The sequence below is a fragment of the Aulonocara stuartgranti genome (genome assembly GCF_965226115.1).
Source record: "Aulonocara stuartgranti genome assembly, chromosome: 20".
Classification (NCBI taxonomy): Eukaryota; Metazoa; Chordata; class Actinopteri; order Cichliformes; family Cichlidae; genus Aulonocara; species Aulonocara stuartgranti.
In genome coordinates this window covers 13,769,120-13,791,455 of record NC_138956.1, presented here as the reverse complement: position 1 = coordinate 13,791,455, position 22,336 = coordinate 13,769,120, and the positions used below count along the sequence as shown (strand labels likewise).

Below are 22,336 nucleotides of genomic sequence, written 5' to 3'. Positions count from 1 at the left end.
AATTATAGCAGATAGCCCAGGGTAGCAGCTATTTGTCTGGGACATGGTTTTTCAACTAAAAAAATAAAATACAAACAGTTAAGTAAAATAAAAATACAAACTAGACTTTAGAAAAAAATGTAAACTAATTGAAATGATTTTGTGAAATTATAACAAAAATAAAAACACGCAGTGTCATTAGTTTTTGTATCTGTTAGTCTGGAACAAATTTTTCCAAACTTTTGCTTCTTACATAAGCCATCCATGCAAAAATATTTAAAAAGATTAAAACTAACAGTGAAACTAAACTACAGTAAAACTATAATTCAGAATAATTTAATTCAGAGGCAAAACTGAGTCAAGATGAGCTAAAATTAAAACTACTTAGAAAATACAAAACGACATTAACTCTGGTCTGTTATTATTATTATTACTAAACCCTTTAAACAGATAGTCTCAATGAGCATTTATAGGCAGAGAAGTATTTGAATCCAGTTTTCAGTTCAGTGTGAACAACAGCTAGTGTTAAAATGTCCTGCGGACTGTCATTGTAAGTACTTTGCTTAATTTCAGTCTGGGAGCGGAGGTAAGCAGGCTCTGGAGCCTTGTAAATAAACATCATACAATGATGCTCGCCTCGATTTTTTAGGCAGCACCAACTTTTTCATATAAGATACAATAGTGAGTAAGAAAAGAATCACCTGTGATGAATCATAATGCACAGGGTTGGCTGGAGCTCAGGAGGTGGGGCAGGTCATCCACTAATCAGAAGGTTGTTGGTTGCTCCAGTCTACATACTAACCACAAGTTGCTCCCCAATGCATCTATCGGAGTATGAACGTGTGTGAATGTTAGATAGAAAGCAAAGAAGTGCTTGTGTGAATGGATGTGAATGAGGCAAGTTGTGTAAAGTGCAATATATAAAAATCAGTCCACTTACCTTTCACCAGTCCAGAACCATGCAAATATAAAGAATATCACCATAATCAAGCACAAACAAATTTGTGGATTTTTTAAATGATCTTGCGACTTGGAATAAAGTGGTTTTTAAAAGTGAGGCTAGCATGTATTTATTGTAACTGATTAGAGGCTCATTCTGGTACCAGAAATAAACAATACTTCAAAACTGAGCGTTTATGAGAACAAGAAGACAACATCAGAACCTATATGTAGAATTTTTTATTAGAATAATCATGAATATTTTTCTGTATTTATAGAAAGTTTCACAAGTTGGGAACATATACTTGAACTTTTTCACGTAGTGTTGTTTAATCCCTCTGCGGCTTGTCAGGGAAACATGAAAACGAGCACGTTTGAAGGCAGTAAACAACAATGTGTATTTCAGACACATTAATTGCTTAATTGCAGAGGATATTTTATCCGCCATATTAACATAAGCAATTCCTTGGAAGGGTAGTGCTAGCATAGCAGAAAATTGTCCTGAGGGTCTTTGGGGAATTAGAAAGGCAGACTGCATGACGTGGTGGAGGGAGAAGTCTAAGCTAGCGGAACCGACATTTGAAGCTTTTCCCCCTCCTCCTAATTATGATCCCTCTGTGCACTCTTTTTCCTCAGCTCTTTTTTTCCTCATCACCCTTTCAAAGCCCGTTTCATTCGCTCGGAAAGGTCTGGTCATGTGGAAAATAAGCTTTTCTTTTTATTATTATTATTGTTATTATTATTATTTTTTGTGTACTGGTGAAGATACATCTTCCTCACACAGTGTGACATCAAACTCCTCTCGTAACTTAAAGTGAAAATTTTGACTCAGATAGAAGTGACATCTTTACACAATCTAATTGTTTTACTTTATCGCTTGTCAAAGTAAAAGCTTCATTCCCATGACTTCAAAGTGCCCTCAGTCTGGCAGTGCGAGCAGTAATTCCTCTGCTTTCCAGACACTCTTCAATCTCTGCTGTTTACTTTTTGTATTTATTTCTCACAGTTGTTCCTCTTCCCTCATTTCCCTCCAAACATTGCCCACCCATCTAGCGTGAAACAAAGAATAAAATCTCCTAAACGAGATCACCCGCCATGTAATCTCGCCAAATAAATGACGAACACCCGCTGCTTTAGAGAAACGCTGGCCGCAAACGACTCCCGCTGTCCGTGATGGCAGCTTGTGTGCACGACTAAATGCACCACGCTGATGGCAGCCAAAGCATGGCGAGACGCTCCGCTTTCATTTCTATTTGCCCTGTGCTGTTTGCTGACTCCGGAGATGCTTGCATTAATGGGAAATAGAAAGTAATGAAAAGCCAAAGGAAGAAATCAACCTTGTCTTCCCTCCCTCCCTGCTCGCTTCTCTATCTCTCCGTACCTGCTGCGAACATGCACATTACCACATCGTCCTCCAACGCTTGCCACCTTGTCCAGTTGGGCTCATTACAATGACAAAGGTCTGTGAAATAGCCCCGATCTTTCATTCTCCGGGCTCGGTCCTTGTCAGCACTTTCCTCCCAGATATTGTTCGGGTAAATCTGCCGACACTTCCTTCACATTTTCTCTCTCTCTCTCGTCTAACGTAAGTCAACTGTCGTTCATCTTTACTGTAGTCAAAGGCCACAATAAAAGCAGCTGTATCACAAGTCATTGTGACTCCAGACTTATATCTGCTGTGAGCTATGACAGGCTGCACTGCTTTCACTTAATGCCATTTTCTTTGCTTGGTTATCCTTCTGCCCTTTGCTTTCTACCAGTTTTGATTGTTTTCACCTATAAGTCCATGTGTCATCGTGGCAAAATGTGGTTGCGGAGATGCCTATTGTAGCAGGAACCATCAGTTTGTCCTTTGACAGGTGTTTATATGTGAACCTGTCATCTGTCAATAGAATCACCAAGAGATAGCCATGACACTTTACAGTTGTGCAGTTGAGATCAGAACAGTTTGAGGATGTAAGAAGGCCAAATGCATACTGTGCCTTCGCCTGGATCATCAATTTACACTCAGCACAAATGTCTGGTGGGTCCCGGCCAGCGTGTTTCTCTGATCAGGCTTTTTTGCACTTTCTTTAGTAATCAGACACATACATATGTATGGAGAGAAATTTGCCACCAAAGGGTTACAAATGAGTACGATATGAACGAAGCAATCTGAAAACACGTAGAAATACATACCACCAAACCTGAGTGAATACACAAAATCTGTTAAGTTCAGAATCCTATAATTTTACCTGTTTCTGTGAAAACTACACGTAACATCTCCATCACAAAACCATAACCTCCTAAGACCCAAACTCTTCCAGAGCATGCATTTTTAATTTCTCTTTGATATTTGGGCATATTGGGGCCCGATGAATGTAAAAACAAAGAATTATCAAATGTTTTTTTTTTTTTACCTGATTTTTGTTTCTAAGAAAAATGAGAGCCACAAATGAGGATATTTGTTAGAATTTTGATAGAACAGTGGCAGTATACAGTGGGGCAAAAAAGTATTTAGTCAGCCACCGATTGTGCAAGTTCCCCCACCTATTTTTTATTTTTATTTTTTTATTTACTTTTTATTGATATTGAAATCAAATGGACATCGAACAAACACGGTCAACCAACATCTGGCTAGGATCTAGTTCTCTTTAAACGCACAAATGTCTAATTTCAGTGACATAAATGTTTTATATAATGTATAAATATTGCCTTCTGTATATGTACATAGGTACACGGATCAAGTACATACACTGCTGAGGTTTAAACACACATACAAATAGGTCACATTTATTGTAATGACTGGACTTCAGTTCAGTTCCTGACTAGGAGGGGGAGAGGCTTTCAAAAGAAATGTATAGTTTAACACAATATGCCACAAGCAGGCTCTACACACAGTTCAAAGTACTCACACTGAATTTGGAGTTCTGTCTGAAGAGTCTGGTCCTTCAAATCAAAATCAGAAAGAAATACTTTGTACTGGACATGCTGCGGAAAGAAATGTGAATGAAACCATGTAATATCAACCCTCAAAAGTAAAAATATTAATGAGGCTGACAGATTAACAGTGACAACACAGCATTATAGAAAAAAAAAAAATCTGCGGCGGGAGTTGAAAGTCCGTGTTGCTCGGCGACAGCCCCAAAACATCACTGCTCTCGAGAAGATCTGCATGGAGGAATGGGCCAAAATACCAGCTACTGTGTGTGCAAACCTGGTAAAGACCTATAGTAAACGTTTGACCTCTGTTATTGCCAACAAAGGTTATGTTACAAAGTATTGAGTTGTATTTTTGTTATTGACCAAATACTTATTTTCCACCCTGATTTACGAATAAATTCTTTACAAATCCTACCATGTGGATTCATAGATTTTTTTTTCACATTCTGTCTCTCACAGTTGAAGTGTACCTCTGGTGCAAATTACTGACCTCTGTCATCATTTTAGGTGGGGGAACTTGCACAATCGGTGGCTGACTAAATACTTTTTTGCCCCACTGTATCTTCCTCCTGACCTCCTCCATAAATATTTGGGACAATTTGAACCAAAAGTTCAAAATATGCATTCATCAACCCATAAGAACTCTTACCATTGTGTTTCAGTCCAGTTCTTGTGTAATTTGGCATACACCAGTCTCTCCTGGTTTTTCCTCCTTCCAATAATGGCTTCTTGACAGCCACCCTTTCACTGAAACTATTTCTGATGAGGCTTTAGCCAACATTAGATGGATGAACTGAAATCTCAGGTCCTCTGTCAGAGCTTATTTTTTTCCTATTTCTTAAGGACATGGCTTTCAGACAATGTTCTTCTGCTTTAGGAGTGCTACTTCTTTTATTCCCATATCCAGGAAATTATTTCCCAGATATGCCAACTTTTCAGCTACTGGCTCTTTGGGAATCCCCTTGTTGGTCCAAAAATGCTATTTTATGCCTGTCAAACTGTGTTATCTTTGGTTTTTTCTGTAGATGTAACTAAAGAAATGGTAACAAAAAATGCGTTTTTGTGACAGCCTGCTAGGATCTAAGTGCCTAGAGTTAAATGGTTTAACAAACAAAAAAAAATTCCTCTGAAAATAGTCAGGTACTAGGATAGGACTGAAAATGAGTGAAAATAGTGGCTCAAGACTTTTAAAATGAAATAAATGGTAAATGGCCTGTATTTATATAGCGCTTTACTAGTCCCTAAGGACCCCAAAGCGTTTTACATATCCAGTCATCCACCCATTCACACACACATTCACACAATTTTAAACAGGATTGCACTTTAAGACTTGTTAAACATGGTGGTTAATACCCTAATCTATAGAATGTTACATTTTGCAATGATTTGGGTTTATGGGTTTGAAATGTATCCATACTTAAGGTCAACATGCTTGGTTGTTTGGATGGATATTTTTTTTATACTTGTGACTGAAAGTGGCAAAAGAGACAATCAAACAAAGATCATGGATGATATATACGATAAAAGAATCTAGGCCCAAAGACCTTAATAAGTCAAGCTGTGTTTCTCCTGCTTGGAAACAGACTCAATCTTGAAGACAGATTGGACTGTTTTGCAGTAATCTAGCAGACATCATGTAGTGTCTTTAAATTGCCACAGTTCACCAGAAAAACTTTAGTGTCTGGATGACTGAAATTACCAGTGTGGGCAGGGCAAAAATCAAGCCAACATCCCCCGATAATACCACTCCCGTGACGGCATAGTGAGAAATCTGTCCGTTGTCCACATCCACATCAGCTATCCAAACTTTTTTTTTTCTTACTGATTACCAGATCACAGACTCTCAGGGCACTCCTATAACTATCCACAGCCGTTTGAAGGGGGCATGGCAGTATTGATCGAGCTGAGACTCATCGCTCCCAGCTATCTTTATATAAAAATCTCAAGTTTTGACATAAAAGGTTTGATGTGAGAAAGAAAAAAACAAACAAACAGTTGCACAGTGACAGCCAACTAGCCAGAGCTGGTGGGAGGTATGCAGCACGATGAGCAGCACGATGTGGAAGACTTATTTTGTTAATATGCCTTACAAATCTTCTGCTTCATTAAAGGTATAGGCAAGGGTCTCGTTAATTGCTGTGCTGACACATGACTGCTCCAAGTTATTTTCTTTTTTAAAAAAGAATTAGGTATAGTTTTTCTTCCCTGCTTAGAATATTAATCACTTTCAAATTTCACATCAGTAGCATTGCTTTCATTAACACTGAGTGTGCAGCTCATGGAGGAGGATGCAGGTGGTAACCGGGTTTGTAGAGGTACACAAACAGAAGTACAACATTTGACCATGAGACAGTCTCCTGTGTGGTTGGATCTACTTGAGTTTCACCAAAAAATACCCCTTATGGTAGGAAAAATAACTTTCTTAGGGTAAAATATAACCTTCTGCAATTACATTTTATTACATTGTGGAAGGAGACATTTTTCCATGGACTTCCAACTTGTCTAAGGTGAACAACAATTTATAGGAACTTGAAACAATTAGTCTTCGACTAGAGCTGGGCGATATGAGATTTTTTCATATCACGATATGTTTTTTTCATTTCAGGCGATAACGATATCTATCACGATATAAGCCAAATAACTATATTTGTAAGATTTAAATGTGCCGTTGCTCACAAGTAAAATGTGAAATAATCAGCAGCTTGTTTTTATTTAAATATTTATTTCCCATAATAAGTTCAACAGGGTAGATGTACTTAAGGAACATGAGACTTTTTCAGATAAATAAAGGCAAATATTGCAAACTACACAAAAGACAGCCGCTAAAGCGTTTAAGTTTCAAAACAGAACAAACAAAAACAGACTAAATTGTCAATTCCACTTAGAAACAAAATATTAATTCTAAAAATAAATCTTAGTTTGTTTTACAGAAGAACAGACAAAACTAACTTTTGTCAGACAAAACTAACTTTTGTCAGTATCAAATAAACTGAGAACTAAAAGGAAATTCTCAATCTCTCCTTGTTGTATAGCTGAGCTTTTCAAACAGTTTTAACAGTTACTTTAGTCTGACAACAGCCGAATGACGAATTAGCGCTTCCAGTCAGAGACTGAGGCTACGTCCACACGTACACGGGTGTTTTTGAAAACGGAGATTTTCCGTTTTCGTTTTAAAAAATAATCCCGTCCACACATAAAGGCAGAAATGAAGGAAAACGCTGCTATGAACATGCCAAAGCAGCAGGTGGCGCTAGATTCCTAACCGTGCAGAAATGTTGGCCAATCAGAAGTCTAGAAGCCTCGGTGGGAAAAAGTAAACAAAGCTGGGGCATAGAAGCAGACCCGAGTCGTATGTGTGGAGGGACAGTAACTGTGTGTATATGTAAGCATTTAAACACTGCAGAGAGTAGAATTAACAGTAACAGTATTGTAGAAATTCATTTCACCGAAACAATAACGTGGCGCAGTGTGACGCATGCACCAGTTTATTGTATTTCCAGACTTGCTTTCGGCACAATTTCCAGTGCACGCTACTCTGTTTTTTGTCAGACTTGAAATAGCCGAAATACCTTCACACTACGGAACTTCTATGGCTCTTCCCTTCGACAATCTCTCCGGCATTGGAACCGTCATCTGTTTTCTCTTCGGTCACGCTCGGTAGATTTTTCTAGTCGGCACACTCATTTCCTCCATTACGCGCTGGCTCCATTACCCAGGGCAGCTGTGGCTACAACCGTAGCTTGCCTCCACCAGTGTATGAATGTGAGAGTGAATGAATAGTGGCATTGTAAAGCGCTTTGGGTGCCTTGAAAAGCGCTATATAAATCCAATCCATTATTATTATTATTATTATTATTATTATTACCCACTGCCTGCTTCCCAAACAAACACACGTGCGGCTTGGCACTTGTGCTGTACGTAACAAATCACGCGACGTGACGCTGCGGCTGTGATTGGTTCGGCTCTGCGCTACTTAGTTTGGATTGGCTGACCTTTTTTTTTTATTTTTATTTTATTTTAAGAGGACAAGAGCGGCGAAGTCTATCGCGATAGCTTAATTTCTCTATCGAGTAAAAGTTATATCGCGATACATATCGTTATCGTTCTATCGCCCAGCTCTATCTTCGACAGTATGTGATATTCAGGTATAAAACTGCAATGAATCAATAAATAAAATAAAAGCTACTCTGGTATGGTGACTGTAGATTAGGGATTTGCCAACTCTTACCATTGGGTTGTGTAGCCACTGTTCACTGCAGACCAGCTTCAGTATGTGAACTGCTGATGCCCATAATGGATGCTGGAACAGTACAGACAATGTCAGCCATGTCAGCAGTAACCTGGTCTAGAAAAAGTTCTGTCAGAATAAAGTGGTATAACCATTCCCTCAAAGATATGTGGATATTCACCTACTTGGTAAATCTGCAGCTTATTTTAGCATCACTCTGGGTATTTTCTTATTGACAGATTGTAACTTTAAATGTAATTTATGCAAATATGAAATTAGGGATACTACATCTATCGCAACTTAATCTATAACTTGCTGCTGGAAAGATTATACTACACTACACAAGCTACAGATGATGTGCCAGAGGCGATGGCATATTGGTGGATTGAAGTTTTTGTTACAAAATCAGTTGAATGGAAAGAAGATAATCACTCTCTCTCTGATTTTTCTAGAGCACTGCCAAAAATATGGTTGGGATTTCTAAATGTATACTGTAACATTGGTCAAACTGAATAGTAGTACCAGCTTGCTTGAAGATGAAATATTAAATTATACATTTTTTTAATGTAAGGAACACAGGCTTAAACAATGAATTGTATTGTCCTGCCTTCCTTCCTTCACTACACATCCAGCAACAGCAGATGACTGCCTCTCCCCGAGCCTGCTTCTGCCTGAGGTTTCTCCCTGTTAAATGGGAAATTTTCTATCCCACTGTTGCCAAATGCTTGCTCACAGAGGGTCGCCTGATTTTTGTGGTTTTCTCTGTATTATTGTAGGGTCTTTACCTAGCAATATAAATCACCTTGAGATGACTGTTATAGAAATAACACTGAATTGAACTGACTTGAATTATGTTCCCTTCCATTTTTCTTTGCATGTCATTCTAAAGAACTTTCATGCGATAGGCACTACTACCAGGCTTACGCTGGCACTTTTTTCCTTTTCTTTTCTCCATGGCACACATATCAGTTCCCTTGATACAGAGAAAGAAACACACAGAGACCCCACTCTAGCATGAAAATCAAAGAGCTAAATCCAAATAACAGAACACAGTACTATTTTAAGACTATTATGATTAGGGGTTCACAGTTAGCTTTTGAGCCACTGGTGCTGAAAATATTTTGCACTTGTGATGCTGCGTGGCACTTTGAGTAAAAGCAGCCACCTGATGGCATGATATTGGTTTCACCTATTTCTGCCATGAATAGGAAATGTGGCAGCGGCAGAGCCCGGGGATACTGTAGTGCCACTGTTTAATCCATGAAAGTGAGAAGGGGATTGTACAAATGGTTATTTAGGAGCACTTGAATTATTTTGGTAGCCTCAGTCTGATCGTGTACGCCGAATATCCAGACATGACACGATTAAAGCCTCCAGCTCCGAGCGCTTCACTGTCACACTGTTTTTCCGTTTCAGTGCACCACCTTGGTTTTAAAACCTGCTTGGTGCGTACTGTATGCAGAAATAAACATTGCTCCTGTGATACATTTGAATGCACTGAAATGATGAACGGTTTGGATGTGTTGGTTACACGCCACCTACAATATGGCGTTGTTGCAACCGTTTTGGATCCACTTGTACTATTTAGAGCAATTTATTACTTTCTTTTATGTTTACTTGCTGGGTGTGTGAGGATAATCACTGCAACAGTGAGAAGGCTGCTAATGAGATTAAAACTGAGAAAATACACATCCAGATTTCCCACAAGCCACGAGGGCAGTTTCCTCTCTGATGTGTGCACTTATGTGTCTGTTTTTTGTTCAATATGTATGCATTTTAAATGAAAATGACGTGAAAACAAAGATCTTAGTAATTCAATATTAAAGCTCTCACCGTTTTTTCAGATTATGTTTTTTTATCCTTTGTTTCAGCTCCATTTGAGAAAGAAATAAGAAATAAAGGAAGGGAAGGAGAAAGTATTAATTTGAAATGAGGGAGACCTCAAAACCTCCATTATCACAGAATTTGTTTTGGTGTTTTAATACTTATAGAGTGGTAAATTCAAAATTAATTATGCATGAATTTGATGCATAAATTATGGGTTGAGACATGAGGAGGGAAAGCTCGCACGAAAATGGAAATCGGAGGCTATCAAAGGACAGTGTCGAAAATCTTTCACCGTGTGCAGAAGATGGGAAAATAAATGTTTATTTTCGGGTCACTGGGAATGTTAATTAGAAAAGCTTTTTTTTTTTTGTCTTTCTTACAAGCATGAATGTGTGCTGGGCTCCGAGCTGAATGGGACTGCTTCTGCAAAGCTATCTCTGATGCATTGTAAATGACAGCTTGTCAACGTAAAGGACATTTTCAATGACAGGTTGCCTGTTCCTCTAAAGATCATATCCTTCGACCTGATGGCTGCAAGGAGCAGCAATTTCAGCATCATTAGGGTGTACAGTGCACTAACTGGTGTTTGCACTGATTAGATATGCAGATATTATGTTTTTAATAGCCCCGTGCTGCACTTACACAGATGAAAACGCTATTAAAAATATCACTATGCAGTATATTATGCTCCATACAAGCTGCTACAGCAAAAAATAAACTAGAAACATTGGTCTTAGCTTAAGTCTTTGTGGATAGTGAATGATTACATGGCTCCGAGTTGTGTGTGTATGTGTGTGTGTGTGTAAGCTAGAGAGGCCCTAAATGACCAGTTTGTTTCAATTTCTATCAGAGGCTCTGATTGCAGCCATAACCTCTCAACGAGCAACAGAGGAGAAGCCTTGTTCCACATCTGTCAGCTCCCAAACGTGCACTTTATTTGACAAACCGCTTACAGCAGCAAAACGCCGCATGATGGTAATCACACGACATGCGTTGCTCCCACTGCGGTTTTTACTTTTTGTCCCGCACCTGCACGGAGATTTCAGATGCATGCCAAAGACGGCTTTTCCTGAGGAAGACGTACGAGGAAGTGAAGTGCGTGTGTGTGTGCGTCTGTTTACTGTGTGCTTGGGACTCTAAACATGATTCACTGCAGGGGTTTGATCAAACTCTCTGCTGCAGCACAGTAGGGAGGAGGGATTCTTTATGGTGGCCAAAGGGGAAAAAAAGTACAAAGCCAACAAAAAAGCCGCTCTTCTTCTTGGAAGGTTAAAGTGCACGGACACTCTATTTTGCTCTGCTTTTCTACCGGTGAATGCAACTCAAGGTCTTTCTATGGTTGGTTAGTCCTGTGTACCCATAAAGAATGATTTATCGAAGTGCAGAGCTTCACTTAGCCTTCCAATTCTTCCACAGCCACTATACAATAACGTGTTTAGATACAGTGGCCTTCCACCAACTGCTGATCTCAATAATATGGAACGTGTTGTGTTTAGAGTACGCCCGCAGATTCGCCATCTGTTTCATATCTGCCACTCTGTTGAAAGAATTAAATAGGCTGATTATAGACATTATCAGTAAGTGCCACCCATTGTGACAACAGATGTGAATCGCTCGAGCAACGGCGGTGTAAAATGGTCCCATCCACGTCGGCCACAATCAGATGTTCCCTTCGTTCACTCAGTTGGTCGCATTCACACGCGCGAGTTATTATTTGGAAAATCCATCAACAAAGCAGATAAAAAGATAAAAGCAGAAAACAATACTTAAGCAGTCATTGTAGTGTCTAAGTATAAAGCAGGCCTGCCTTTTTTGACTTTCAAAATCGATCAAATCACTAACGGGGGGTTGGGGGGGGAAGAAAAACATCAGGCCGTGTATTTCCATCTTGAACATTGATTCAGCAAACTATCCCTTTCCAGACGCCTTAAAATAATTAGGCCCTCAAAGTTAGCAGGGGAGAAATATCCGACAATTAACTCCAGCCCTGTGCTCCTATGGCATTTAGTTTTCAGCGTGTTCCATTGTTAGGTATTGACTAAATGCCACATGGGCTTCGATCTCCCCCAACCCAACACTCCTCCCCCACCTCCCTGGCCATTAGCATGCCTCTGATTCCCATTTCATAATGCTGCTTCTGTGGAGGTGCGGTCAAATCTCTTGCATTACTGCTGTTTGTCAGGGCAGACTAAATGATGATGTGTTAGCGCTGCTGTGATATGAAGTGTCTCTCTGAGACTGCAGAAGACCCCCGTGATGCCACCTCTGTTCATTTGTAATGGATGGATTGACTGTGTTTCAGAAGGCAGACGATGCAGACTTTTTTCCGTGCAGTTTTGACCAGTGTATAGATCAATACCTTCTTTTTATGTATCAAGGTCAAAACCAATAAATGGGAGATTGAATACTAAAGAAGGTTCTAAGATTCTACAGTAGCTTGTAACATGATATAATAAAATATTCCAATATCTACAGTTAAATGTGCTGTAAAATCACACAGATGTAAATCTACCTGTGACATGTTAATAGAATGGAGCCTGATTTATAGTCTTGTTTTGAATCCCCATAAACACTACACTGTACTGGGTGAAATCAGCATATGTGTTTATACTTGTTAGGTTTATTAAATGCAATAGAAATATTATAAAGTGCTATTATAACTACAAAATGGACAAAATAGTTCTATTGAATATTATTATTATTGATAATAATAATAGCTATAAGCATTTAGGCAAGCTAGGTACAACTGGAGCCTAAAACAACTGTGCTAATAAATATATTTGGTCCTTGCATGAACTATTAGTACGAAGTAAACCAATCAGAGTGATGATTCGCATCACTGCAATGTGTACTTTCTCTTCTGGGAAGATGCACATGAGGCTACAGGCTATGATGCAGCTTATACAGCTACATCATAGACGTAATGCAGAACTATAACTCAAGCTTTCAGTAAATACAACTGTCAAGTACCAGAGCTTGACACTGAAGTCGACGTAGAAGATACCTAATGGCCAATAGCCACACACTGGTTATAGACCAAATCCAGATACAGTTTTTTAGTAAGCTATTTTGAAGTAATTAGTCTGCTAATACTTTTGTGGGTGGTCATAGTAGAAATTCTGTATGCTTCTCTTATATTTCCTACCTTTCTTCCTATCTCTCCTGGTTGCTCAAAATGCAACGTTTGGTTCTTCCTGAAGACTGTTCCTGTTTAAAATGGGATTCTTCTTCCCCGCTGTCACCTAGCGTTTGATCCTTGGGGGTTTGTCCGTGATTGAGTCAGAAAGTGCATATGGTGTAAAAATCTGTAAATCAAATATGCAGAGCCATCCACTATGGCATCCTTAGGGGCCAGCCTTCTCTGGACCATATTCAGTGCAACTGCTGTTTTCAGATCGCTACATGAAAGCCCAGTTATATCACCCTGTAGCTGTATCTCAGTAATGCCTGCTGGATCTCCTCTAGCATGTCAAAACAGTAATAATTAAACAGAATTTTCTTTTTTGTGAAGTAGACAAAGTTACAGCAAGGCAGATCAAGCAAGTAGTCCAGGCTCAGTCCGCTCTGAGCTGATATTTGCTGGCCTGCACTGACAAATATGTCTTAGGTCATTCGTACTGAATTTTTTTCTGCTAGGCAAAGTGGCACATTACACACTGACAGTCACCATGAACTATGACCTTGTAGTGCACAGAGTCACCCATGCTCATGGTCTTGCTTCTTACCTGACATGAAGCCTTTGTGCTAAGAAAATGTGGATTTTTCAACAGAAAACTGCTTGGTCATAACTGGAGATCCAGGTCTCATTTTGTCATTATCGACCAGACAAAAGTGAGATCAGTTTGGAAGAAAAGATCATGTTGGGACATTCTTTCTCTCTCTTTTTTTTTTTTTTGAATTAGGGTTTCTTGTAAAATAAAGCTGTGCTTTCCAGACTCAGTGTCTGGTGGATAATATGTCATTGGAAGAACACCTACAAAATTAATCTACACCTGAATGCAGCCGCAATTAGTACCAGCACCCACATAGCACGCACATACACATACACATACATAAACACACACCTACAAAGACACAGACACAAAGAAATACTGTCTGCCTCTATTATGTTGGTGCCCATGTTCTTGCTGTCTCTGCTACCATTAAATACACACACAGATGCACATAAACTAGCAGCCAATTACTCTCTCATTAATTATTTTACATGCTGCCCTTTATGGTGATTACTGTGACCTTTCCCTCCAAAGCATTTCCTCCACTCTGCCTCTGCCATCCCACCATCTTGGAGGCTTTTAGCCCCCAATGTTTCAACTGCGCTCCCAGAAAAGCCAGCCCCCACAATCGACCAGGCGAAAGACTGAGACCAATTAAAAGTATTTTACCCAGCACTTAAGGTTGACAGGAGCTGGCGTGCTCGGCTCAGCAAATGCCATTTTAACAGCAAATTCATGAATGCGTAATTGTTGGGCTAATGAACCTGATGGTTTGAGTGCTGTAATAGAGGGACCCCCCACCTCGGCAACCACACACACACATGCGAAAAGCAGTCATTTCTGCTGTTTTTATTCATTGGACCTGTTTATTTGGCCATGGAGAGAACCAGTCCAACATTTGTCTGAGTTCTTTAGCTGAGGCTTACAATTGCTACATGAAAAGAGAAGCAAGTAGAAACATACAGTACACACATATATCCTGCATCTGGTAATTGTCTGAAATCTAGATATGCTGTTGTTTGGTGTGTCACAGCTCTTTTACTTTCAAAAAAGAAAGCAATCTTTCATTTTAAGGGACCTTTTATATAGATGTTAAAATTCTTAAAAGGCTAGAAAACAAGCAACATCACTAGCTACTGGCAATGTATGGAAATGCTATACATTTACTATTGTGAAACTGCCTTTTTGTTTTTAAATGTAACCTGCTGTAAAATGATCTCTTCAAGGTGTTCTGAAGATTTTGCAGCTACATAACCTGGATCATGGATGTTTGCATTTGAAGGTATCAACAGTTATCCCATAGTGAAAATGCTTTTTAGGGCCATGGGGGATTTTTCATTGCAATTCTGTTGAGTAACTGTGAATGAGTGGCACAGCTTTTTCCAGCAATAGAGTCCATACTAGGCAGTCACTACATGGGAAACTGCATACGTAGGGATGGGAATCGAGAACAGGTTCTTCCAATTCCTTGGAATTTTTAGTCTGCCTGCCTGTCGATCCCGCTTATTGGTTCTTGCACTCGCACTACAATGAGCCGTCTTCAGTTCGCGTGTCAGAGGAGGAAAGTAGCGACGCAGTCTAGACCATCGATACGGACATTAATTTTTATTGCACAAAATGACGAGACAAATGGTAAAGTGGAAAACTGCATCCAGGACAGAAACAACTGCATTATGCTGCTGTTTGCAAGCATCTGCCAAGACACCATGCTAACGCTAAGCTATCCAAGAACCCAGAGTGAAAGCTGAGTGAATGCCAACCCCAGCAGCCAGACCCTTAACTTCAAAGGTAGCAAACAGATGAGCAGCCAGGCTACAGCCTCCCTTTCTACCTGTTCATGTTTCTAAAGCAGAATCACTGTAGAGATCGCTTTTTGCATTGGATTCATCTTTGCTTTGTGCGGTCAGCCTTGTATTCTACTAAGAGAGAGATCTTAGAGATGTGTGTCCTCATTAGGGTTTTGTGTTGGTGTGTGGGGCTGTAGCCTCAGGTTTATATTGTTAAATGGTGATTATTACACATACTGTTTCATTTTACACAGTAACGTGAAAGTAATGTAATGAGTAGTATAACAAATTACTTTTTCCCAGGGATAAATAAGTAACATATTGCATTACTTTTAAGAAAAGTGTTCTGTGTGATATGTGGCATAACTGACCACAACAAAGAGAGTAAATACCTCAACAAACGCGCACAAACATTTGATCCACAGCATGCAATTAATTTGCATGAATCATTTCTTTATTGCTGCTTAGCAATGATGGTGACTCTGATGGAGCCAATGAGAACCCAGTAACAGTCCATAAGTGATACTGATTGAACAGCTAAATTCTTATCAATTCCCATCCCTGAATGCATGACATGCTTTGCTTTTCCCTGACTTCAGAAGTAAACAGAAAAAGGTTTTCATTTTTCTAATCAACAGTCAATGTTTAATTAACTTGCACTGTAGAGGACAAGAAAACGCAGAAATGCACTCACCGACATCTACACTATGGTAATAAATAATACATAGATGTGCACAAATTTATGTTGTGCGTGTTTGCTGACCAAATGGTGTGGTTGGAAATGTTTCCTTTTTCCATTTCTGCTGTTGATGTTGGGACAGGAGCCGGACAACCACCCTCTTTTTTGTTTCTGAATGCTCCCATGTATTTTAAATTCAGAATTCTTTGACTGTGATGTGTCTGGTTTGACTTCTGCACTAATTAATCTCTCAATAAGCTGGTGTATCCAAGGTAACAGCAGTTTTGATTAATTTGTTTGTTTGTTTTTTACCTGTCCCGTTTGGATCTTTAGCCATCAGAATTGTTGTCTGAAGGCCAGGAAAGATGCCAAGCGGATTTACTTTACCAATTGGATCATCATGGCCTTGCCATATTGATCCATTTGATTGACCTTTATTATAATTATGTATTTATTTTATTTGATTTTTGGTTGTTACAGACAGGACAGACATGACTGGGGGATAGGACAGGGAGAAAGAATGAAAGAAAGAGAGGGAGGGAAAGAGAAATAGAGGGGAGAAGAGATGGTGAGAAAAAAAAAAAGAAAAACAAACAAAACACCTGGATCACCTGTATGGAGATAAGAAAAAACAGAAGAGAAAAACAAACAAAAAAGAGCAACATAACAAATACAACACCATCACAATAAACTAGCTAACAGTAGATAGGAGTAGCTACTAAATATTACATGTTATTGTGCAGCACGCAAGATCGACAGTGCACAATGTGCTTTGAGGTAGCAGCCAAGAAAGGTGTAGTTTGTGTCTGTGTACACCTGTGTGCACACCTGTGTGCATCAGCACGCTTGTATTCAAAAGGTTTTTCCATGTAACGATCTGCTAGGGAGTGTGGGGAGCCATAGCCCCGTCCCCCAGGGCATGAAACCGGTATGGAGGAGATCCAGGCCCCAGAATACAAGGACCCAAGGAGGACCACCAGGGGGGCAACCGTGCCACCCTCCTGGGAAGAGCTGATGAGACCCCCAAACGAGAGGTCACCCAGCAACCACGGAGCAGAGGCCAGAGGGGGTTGCAGTGACGTGCCCGTGGGCTCTGCCGGCAGCCAGCTGTGCCAGAGAGGACAGAAGGCCTGAGGCCTGAGGGCACCCCACCCCCCGGAAGGGGCCCAGCCGGGCCACAGGTGCCAGGCCCCGCCAATCGGCCACCAGGAGTGAGTCGGTACATACATGAGTGCCCAGCCCCAGACACCAAGAACCACCAACACACCAATGTCTGAGAGCATCAGCCACCGGCAGCAAGTGTGGTGAGGGGAGATAGGCCTCCATACCTTGGAGAGCCTGAGATGTTCCCAGAGAGGTGGAGTCTAAGACTCAAGCTGACATATAGACACAGACAAACAGGCGCATGCAGACACAAACATGCATTCCCACTCCCATATACAGAAACAAATACTCGGCCCTCACCCGACGTGGAGACAGACACAAATAGATCTCAGGTCTGGGTACCCCCGCCCCCAGAGGGGCAAATTGTACCTGGACCCAGGAGATGTAACCCTTCTCTCTGGGGTGGAGGAAAGCAGACCGCCTCCTTATCTGCAGTAGCAGGGAGGCCCCACATCCCAGACCCCACTGTGACAGCCAGCACCTCCTCACAGACCCCCAGCCCCGATGGTTAACAGAACGGGGGTGAGTGAAGACCCCAAACCTCCCTCCGCCCACTCATATGTAATGTTGCTGCGTGTTGTTCTAAAGTACATTTAAAACACAGGAGGGCATGGTGCTTCCTGCCAGAGGGCAGCACGGCTCCTCCCGAAAACCCTCAGTGTCTATATGCATTTAAAATTGAGGGTAGGGCACCAGCGCCAGAGGTGGGTTTTGATTCATTTGTGCTGTTGTATATGAAGATGTCATCCATATGAAAAAGGAAACAAAGTTAAAGTCATTGTGTTTTGTTTTTTTTTTGCACATTTATTCATTTATTTACCTATTTTATTTGGTTGACATATGAAAAAAAAAACGGTGCCTACAAATACATGTTTGCTTGGATTTGTAGTAATTCTTGCGATCCAAAGATCATGAATTCCTGGAGGGGCTGATACATCTGCTTCATTTTTCATATGCAACAACAAAAAAAGAAAACACATTTAGCGTCCTTTAGGATAAGGGCTGTAGCAAATTAACATACAAGCCTCTCACTAGAGCTCAGATGAGTGACACAGGTTACTGCACCTGCATGTGTTTGTAATAGAGTAGGAAAAACGGTTCAGTTCACTCCCATGGTGGAAATTTTAAATGCCACCTAATTTAAAAAGCTCATTCAAATTAGCTCGAACGCTGGCATGGCTATCGATCATGCTGTCAGGTGCAGTATAATCACTGGAAATGTACAGTATTGCTACCCATAAATGCTGTTTAAAAAGTTCACGAAAATCAGAATATTTATTTTCTTACACACGCAGTGGATATTTGTATTATGGAGACTTCTTTGTCCTTCAGAAGTTTGCTGCCTATGAATAATCAGTAAAAAGGCATCAGCTGTGCAGCCAGTAAGCCCCTGTATGCCTTTCTTTTTCTCTGTTCAGCTGTGTTGTCCCTTCCCGGGGTTATTACACAGGCCTCCACCAGGCTTTGTTTGGCCTTCCATAAGGCTCCAGCGGGACCTAATGACTTTCATTATCAGATGGGGGAATTTAATTTGAGCTGCACCGCTGTCAGAGATGAGTAGTCTGATATGGAACCATGCAGGAGAAAATAAAAGAGTGAGTAATTACTCTTTTAGGGTGTGGGTGGGGTGGTGTGCAGTTTGTGGGTGACGAGAGCAGAGCGGGTCGAGGCGCTGAGAGAAAGAGTGGGAGAAGGCAGGAGAGACACGGAGCACGGTTTATGAAAGAAATCAATAGTGAGTTGCCAGCGTCAGGTTATGAGATTTGGAGTGGGGATCTGTTTCCTCATTGTGACCGGAGCAATGGTCCGCGTTATTATCCACGAGGCCCCCGGACGGGTAAGCAAACAAAAGAGGGAGCCGGGTGAGAGTGAGGAGCTGTTTGCGGGTACACGAGAGCGAGGCCAGATTAGTAATGTGTGATTAGGAATCTATTCAGTTGCAGAATTACTGCCTTGTACTCTGTGAAAAACACGCTCACTCCCCTTTTCCTGCTCAACACAAACCTGATGTGACTGCCTCATTTCTGAGACTGAATGGGAAAATGACGGAGGAAGGAGATAAATATTCATCAGTTTCCATTTCAATTTCCCAAACCGTTTGGTAAGTTGAAAGCTATGACTGTATGTGTATATATGAATGCTTTTTTGCAAAATCTACAAGGTCGGTTGCAACGATGAAAATTACCGCCTGCGCAGTCACAGCAGATGTCTTGACATCGTCTTTCCCGGCTAAGTTGCAGCTCACTTTGGCAGCAGAAAAGTGACACCATAGCACCAAACCTTGATGAAGACAAGAAGGCTGCAGTAAAAAGGAAATCTCTCAGAGGTGTGCCATTGCCAAGCGTCGCTCCCTGGTCTTCCAGCATTTGTAAATCTCCCATCTGTCTCCACAGGTCTCTCCAATAGCAGGATGCCTGCTCTGCTGTGAAGCATCAGTGAGGCTTATTAGTAACAATAAGGCACAGCCAAACAAAAGGGGATAAAGAAGCTTATAGTGTTCAGCTCGACTGATGATTTCTTTTCTTTTTTTTTTTTTGAAGAAATTACTATATACTGTATATCCTTGGTGATGACAATCACTGTTAATCAGAACAAGAAACTCTGCTTCTTATTTTAAAGCAACCAGCTTGCAGTTCCTTTCCTTTTTGCCAATCCTGACAAGAGCACTGTGCAATTTGACAAATCCCTGCATCTCTCTTCTCCATATGCCTGTTCACCAATGTCCATAGCATCTGGCTGCATCTTGTTCCTGCTCCAACATGGCTGCTGGAGATGATCAGCTGCCATTCTCACTGTTGTGTCTGTGTGTGCGTGTGTCCCCACCACCTCCTGCTCCATTTTTCCCATTCTGCTATCTTTGCATGCAGGGGCTATTTTCGCAGGACCAGCTTGTGTGAAATTCACTTGTTATTGCTTTTAATTATGCATATCATTTTGTCTTAATACACGTGCAGCAAAACAAATTTTTAGCTTTTGTAATTACAGACAAGACGAAAGAAGGAGGGCTTCTGACCTCCCTTCTGGCCCACTTTCTCTAGCTCACTACCTTAGGATATAGTGATTGGATTGTCTATCTCTATTCAGTGATTTTCTAACTTGCTCCAGATGGCACCAACAGCATAAACATGTTCAGGGGGTCCACTTCAGTAGCTGGAATTAGCAAAAGTGATGCCTGGCAGACAGACTGTATGGAGGAGTCATAAGAAGTTTCACCTGGAAACCTGAAACTAGGAGTAGAGTCCCAACGTGTTTTTGTAGCCGGCAGCAAATGTGTCATTCTGTGGATGAAATTGGAATAGTTCTTTTTTTGAAAGACTTTAGCTTTGTTGTGTCTGCTTCGGTTTTCACGATGATGCTTGTTGTCAATCATAAGCCATTAGGGAAATGTCAGGAAGCTTGACTCTTACGTCTGACATCATTAGCCATTTCTGGGTCCAAACTCATCTTTGGTTCCCAAACACTGTGACATAACTGAGAGTTCCAAACAGCCTAAATTCTTTAATCTTCAATAAAATTTTCATCGTGGCTGTTCTCCCAGCTGTTAAAATAAAATGTAATATCCAGGCATCCATGAAAAGAGGAATAACAAGGTTTAATGGACTTAGGAGTTAGCAGCGCGTTAGTTTGTTAGATTCCATCTGAAGCTATGTACCATGTCATGACTGAGAGATTTCTAAAAAACTAGAACGTAGGGTGTGTCCATCACTTCGGGCATAAAAGTAAACAGCGCCAATGATTGTTGGGTTATTGAAGCTGGGCTAGCAGGCATATAATGCACGTTTCTGGTGTGCTATCTGGTGGCTAGCTACAGATTAGATGCATACAGAAAATCATTATGACTGTTAATGTGATCATAAATAGCAGTATTTCGCTTGCACCCTCCCCCACAAGCCACGACAGCTGTGTTTGTGTCAAGCTAACAAACTGATATTTTCCAACTCTCCAAAACACAAACAGCCACTGCAATCAATGTGCCTGACCCCAAAGAAAACTGAGACAGAAGCTAAGATATGCATCTCTTTGCCTTGAGGGGGCCCAGTGCAATACACTTCTCCCCCTCATGTTAAACCCCTCAAGTTCCTGCTCCAACAGTTGTCAATCATCTTGATGAGCGGTCTACCTTGAAATGGCATTTAGCCCTAGGCTGAGGGAACCAGCATGTGCAAATCCAGCACAGGCCCTGAAGAAGCCGTCGGTGAAGTTGCCTGGTGTGCAATTATGAAGATGCAGTGCAACCAGTCAGCTACACTGTTTCTTTCTTTTTTTTCCCTTTCTTTTTCTTTTTTGCTTGCTGGTTTTGTCAGCCACACATTTGTCCAATTAAGTTTCAAAGGCACTACTGGTAGATTTACTCATCAAGTCCATAAACAAGCACGGACGATTTAACACATATCCTATTTATTGCCATTTTACTTTGACTATAAAGCCCTTTCTTAAGGTCCTAAAAGTGGTTATCTCCTCCAGATGTTTATATAGTAATAGCTTCATTTATATGGTCAGCAGAGGGCAGCATTGCTATCTGGTTGGCATTACAGAGAACTTTGGAGTGTGAGCAGTACGTGTTACCTGCTACTGAAGCAGTTGTGGCTGCTGTGTGTGTGGGTGTGTGGTGGTGTCTAAATGAAAGGGAAAAAAAGAGTGGCAGGCAGGTGGATAACAGGAAGAAAGAGAATAAAGCAATAGCGACTGACAGATGGGCAAAAGGGGGGAAACTTAAACATTGTAATCTGCTGCCGAGCTGACGGGAGTCAGAATATTAAAAATGAAATGCCTGATTTAATTTGTGTTACTTTCACAGTCACTTTGCACTGTATTTCATTATCAGTCTTTCACATCTTTCACATGGAAGCCATCACCATCATCAAATATCAGCACTATCATATTTCAGCCTTTAATAGTGATAAAACCGAGTTATAGATGCACTAAACTCACTGGTATAAAAGGTAAACGGTTTAACTTGTCCTTATCTGCATGTAGTTTTCATCATTGATTACCTGAATTCACTCATCTGCTGTCTGAAGCGCTTACGACACCAAATACTGTTATAATGCAAACCATCCATTTATTTTATGTATTATTTAATTCCAAGAAGGGTTTT

The 22,336-nt window shown here is 40.7% G+C and overlaps 1 protein-coding gene across 1 annotated transcript in view; it reads right to left on the bottom strand.

Annotated features, from left to right (window-relative positions):
- Positions 1-6,819: 6,819 nt before the first annotated feature.
- LOC309697339 (uncharacterized protein) overlaps positions 6,820-22,336 on the bottom strand; it is a 281,137-nt gene continuing 265,620 nt past the window's right edge. The window contains exon 6 of the mRNA XM_082519196.1: positions 6,820-7,962. Within this exon, the coding sequence (XP_082375322.1) occupies positions 7,918-7,962 (45 nt within the window). The 3' untranslated portion in view covers positions 6,820-7,917. The remainder of the gene's footprint in view (positions 7,963-22,336) is intronic.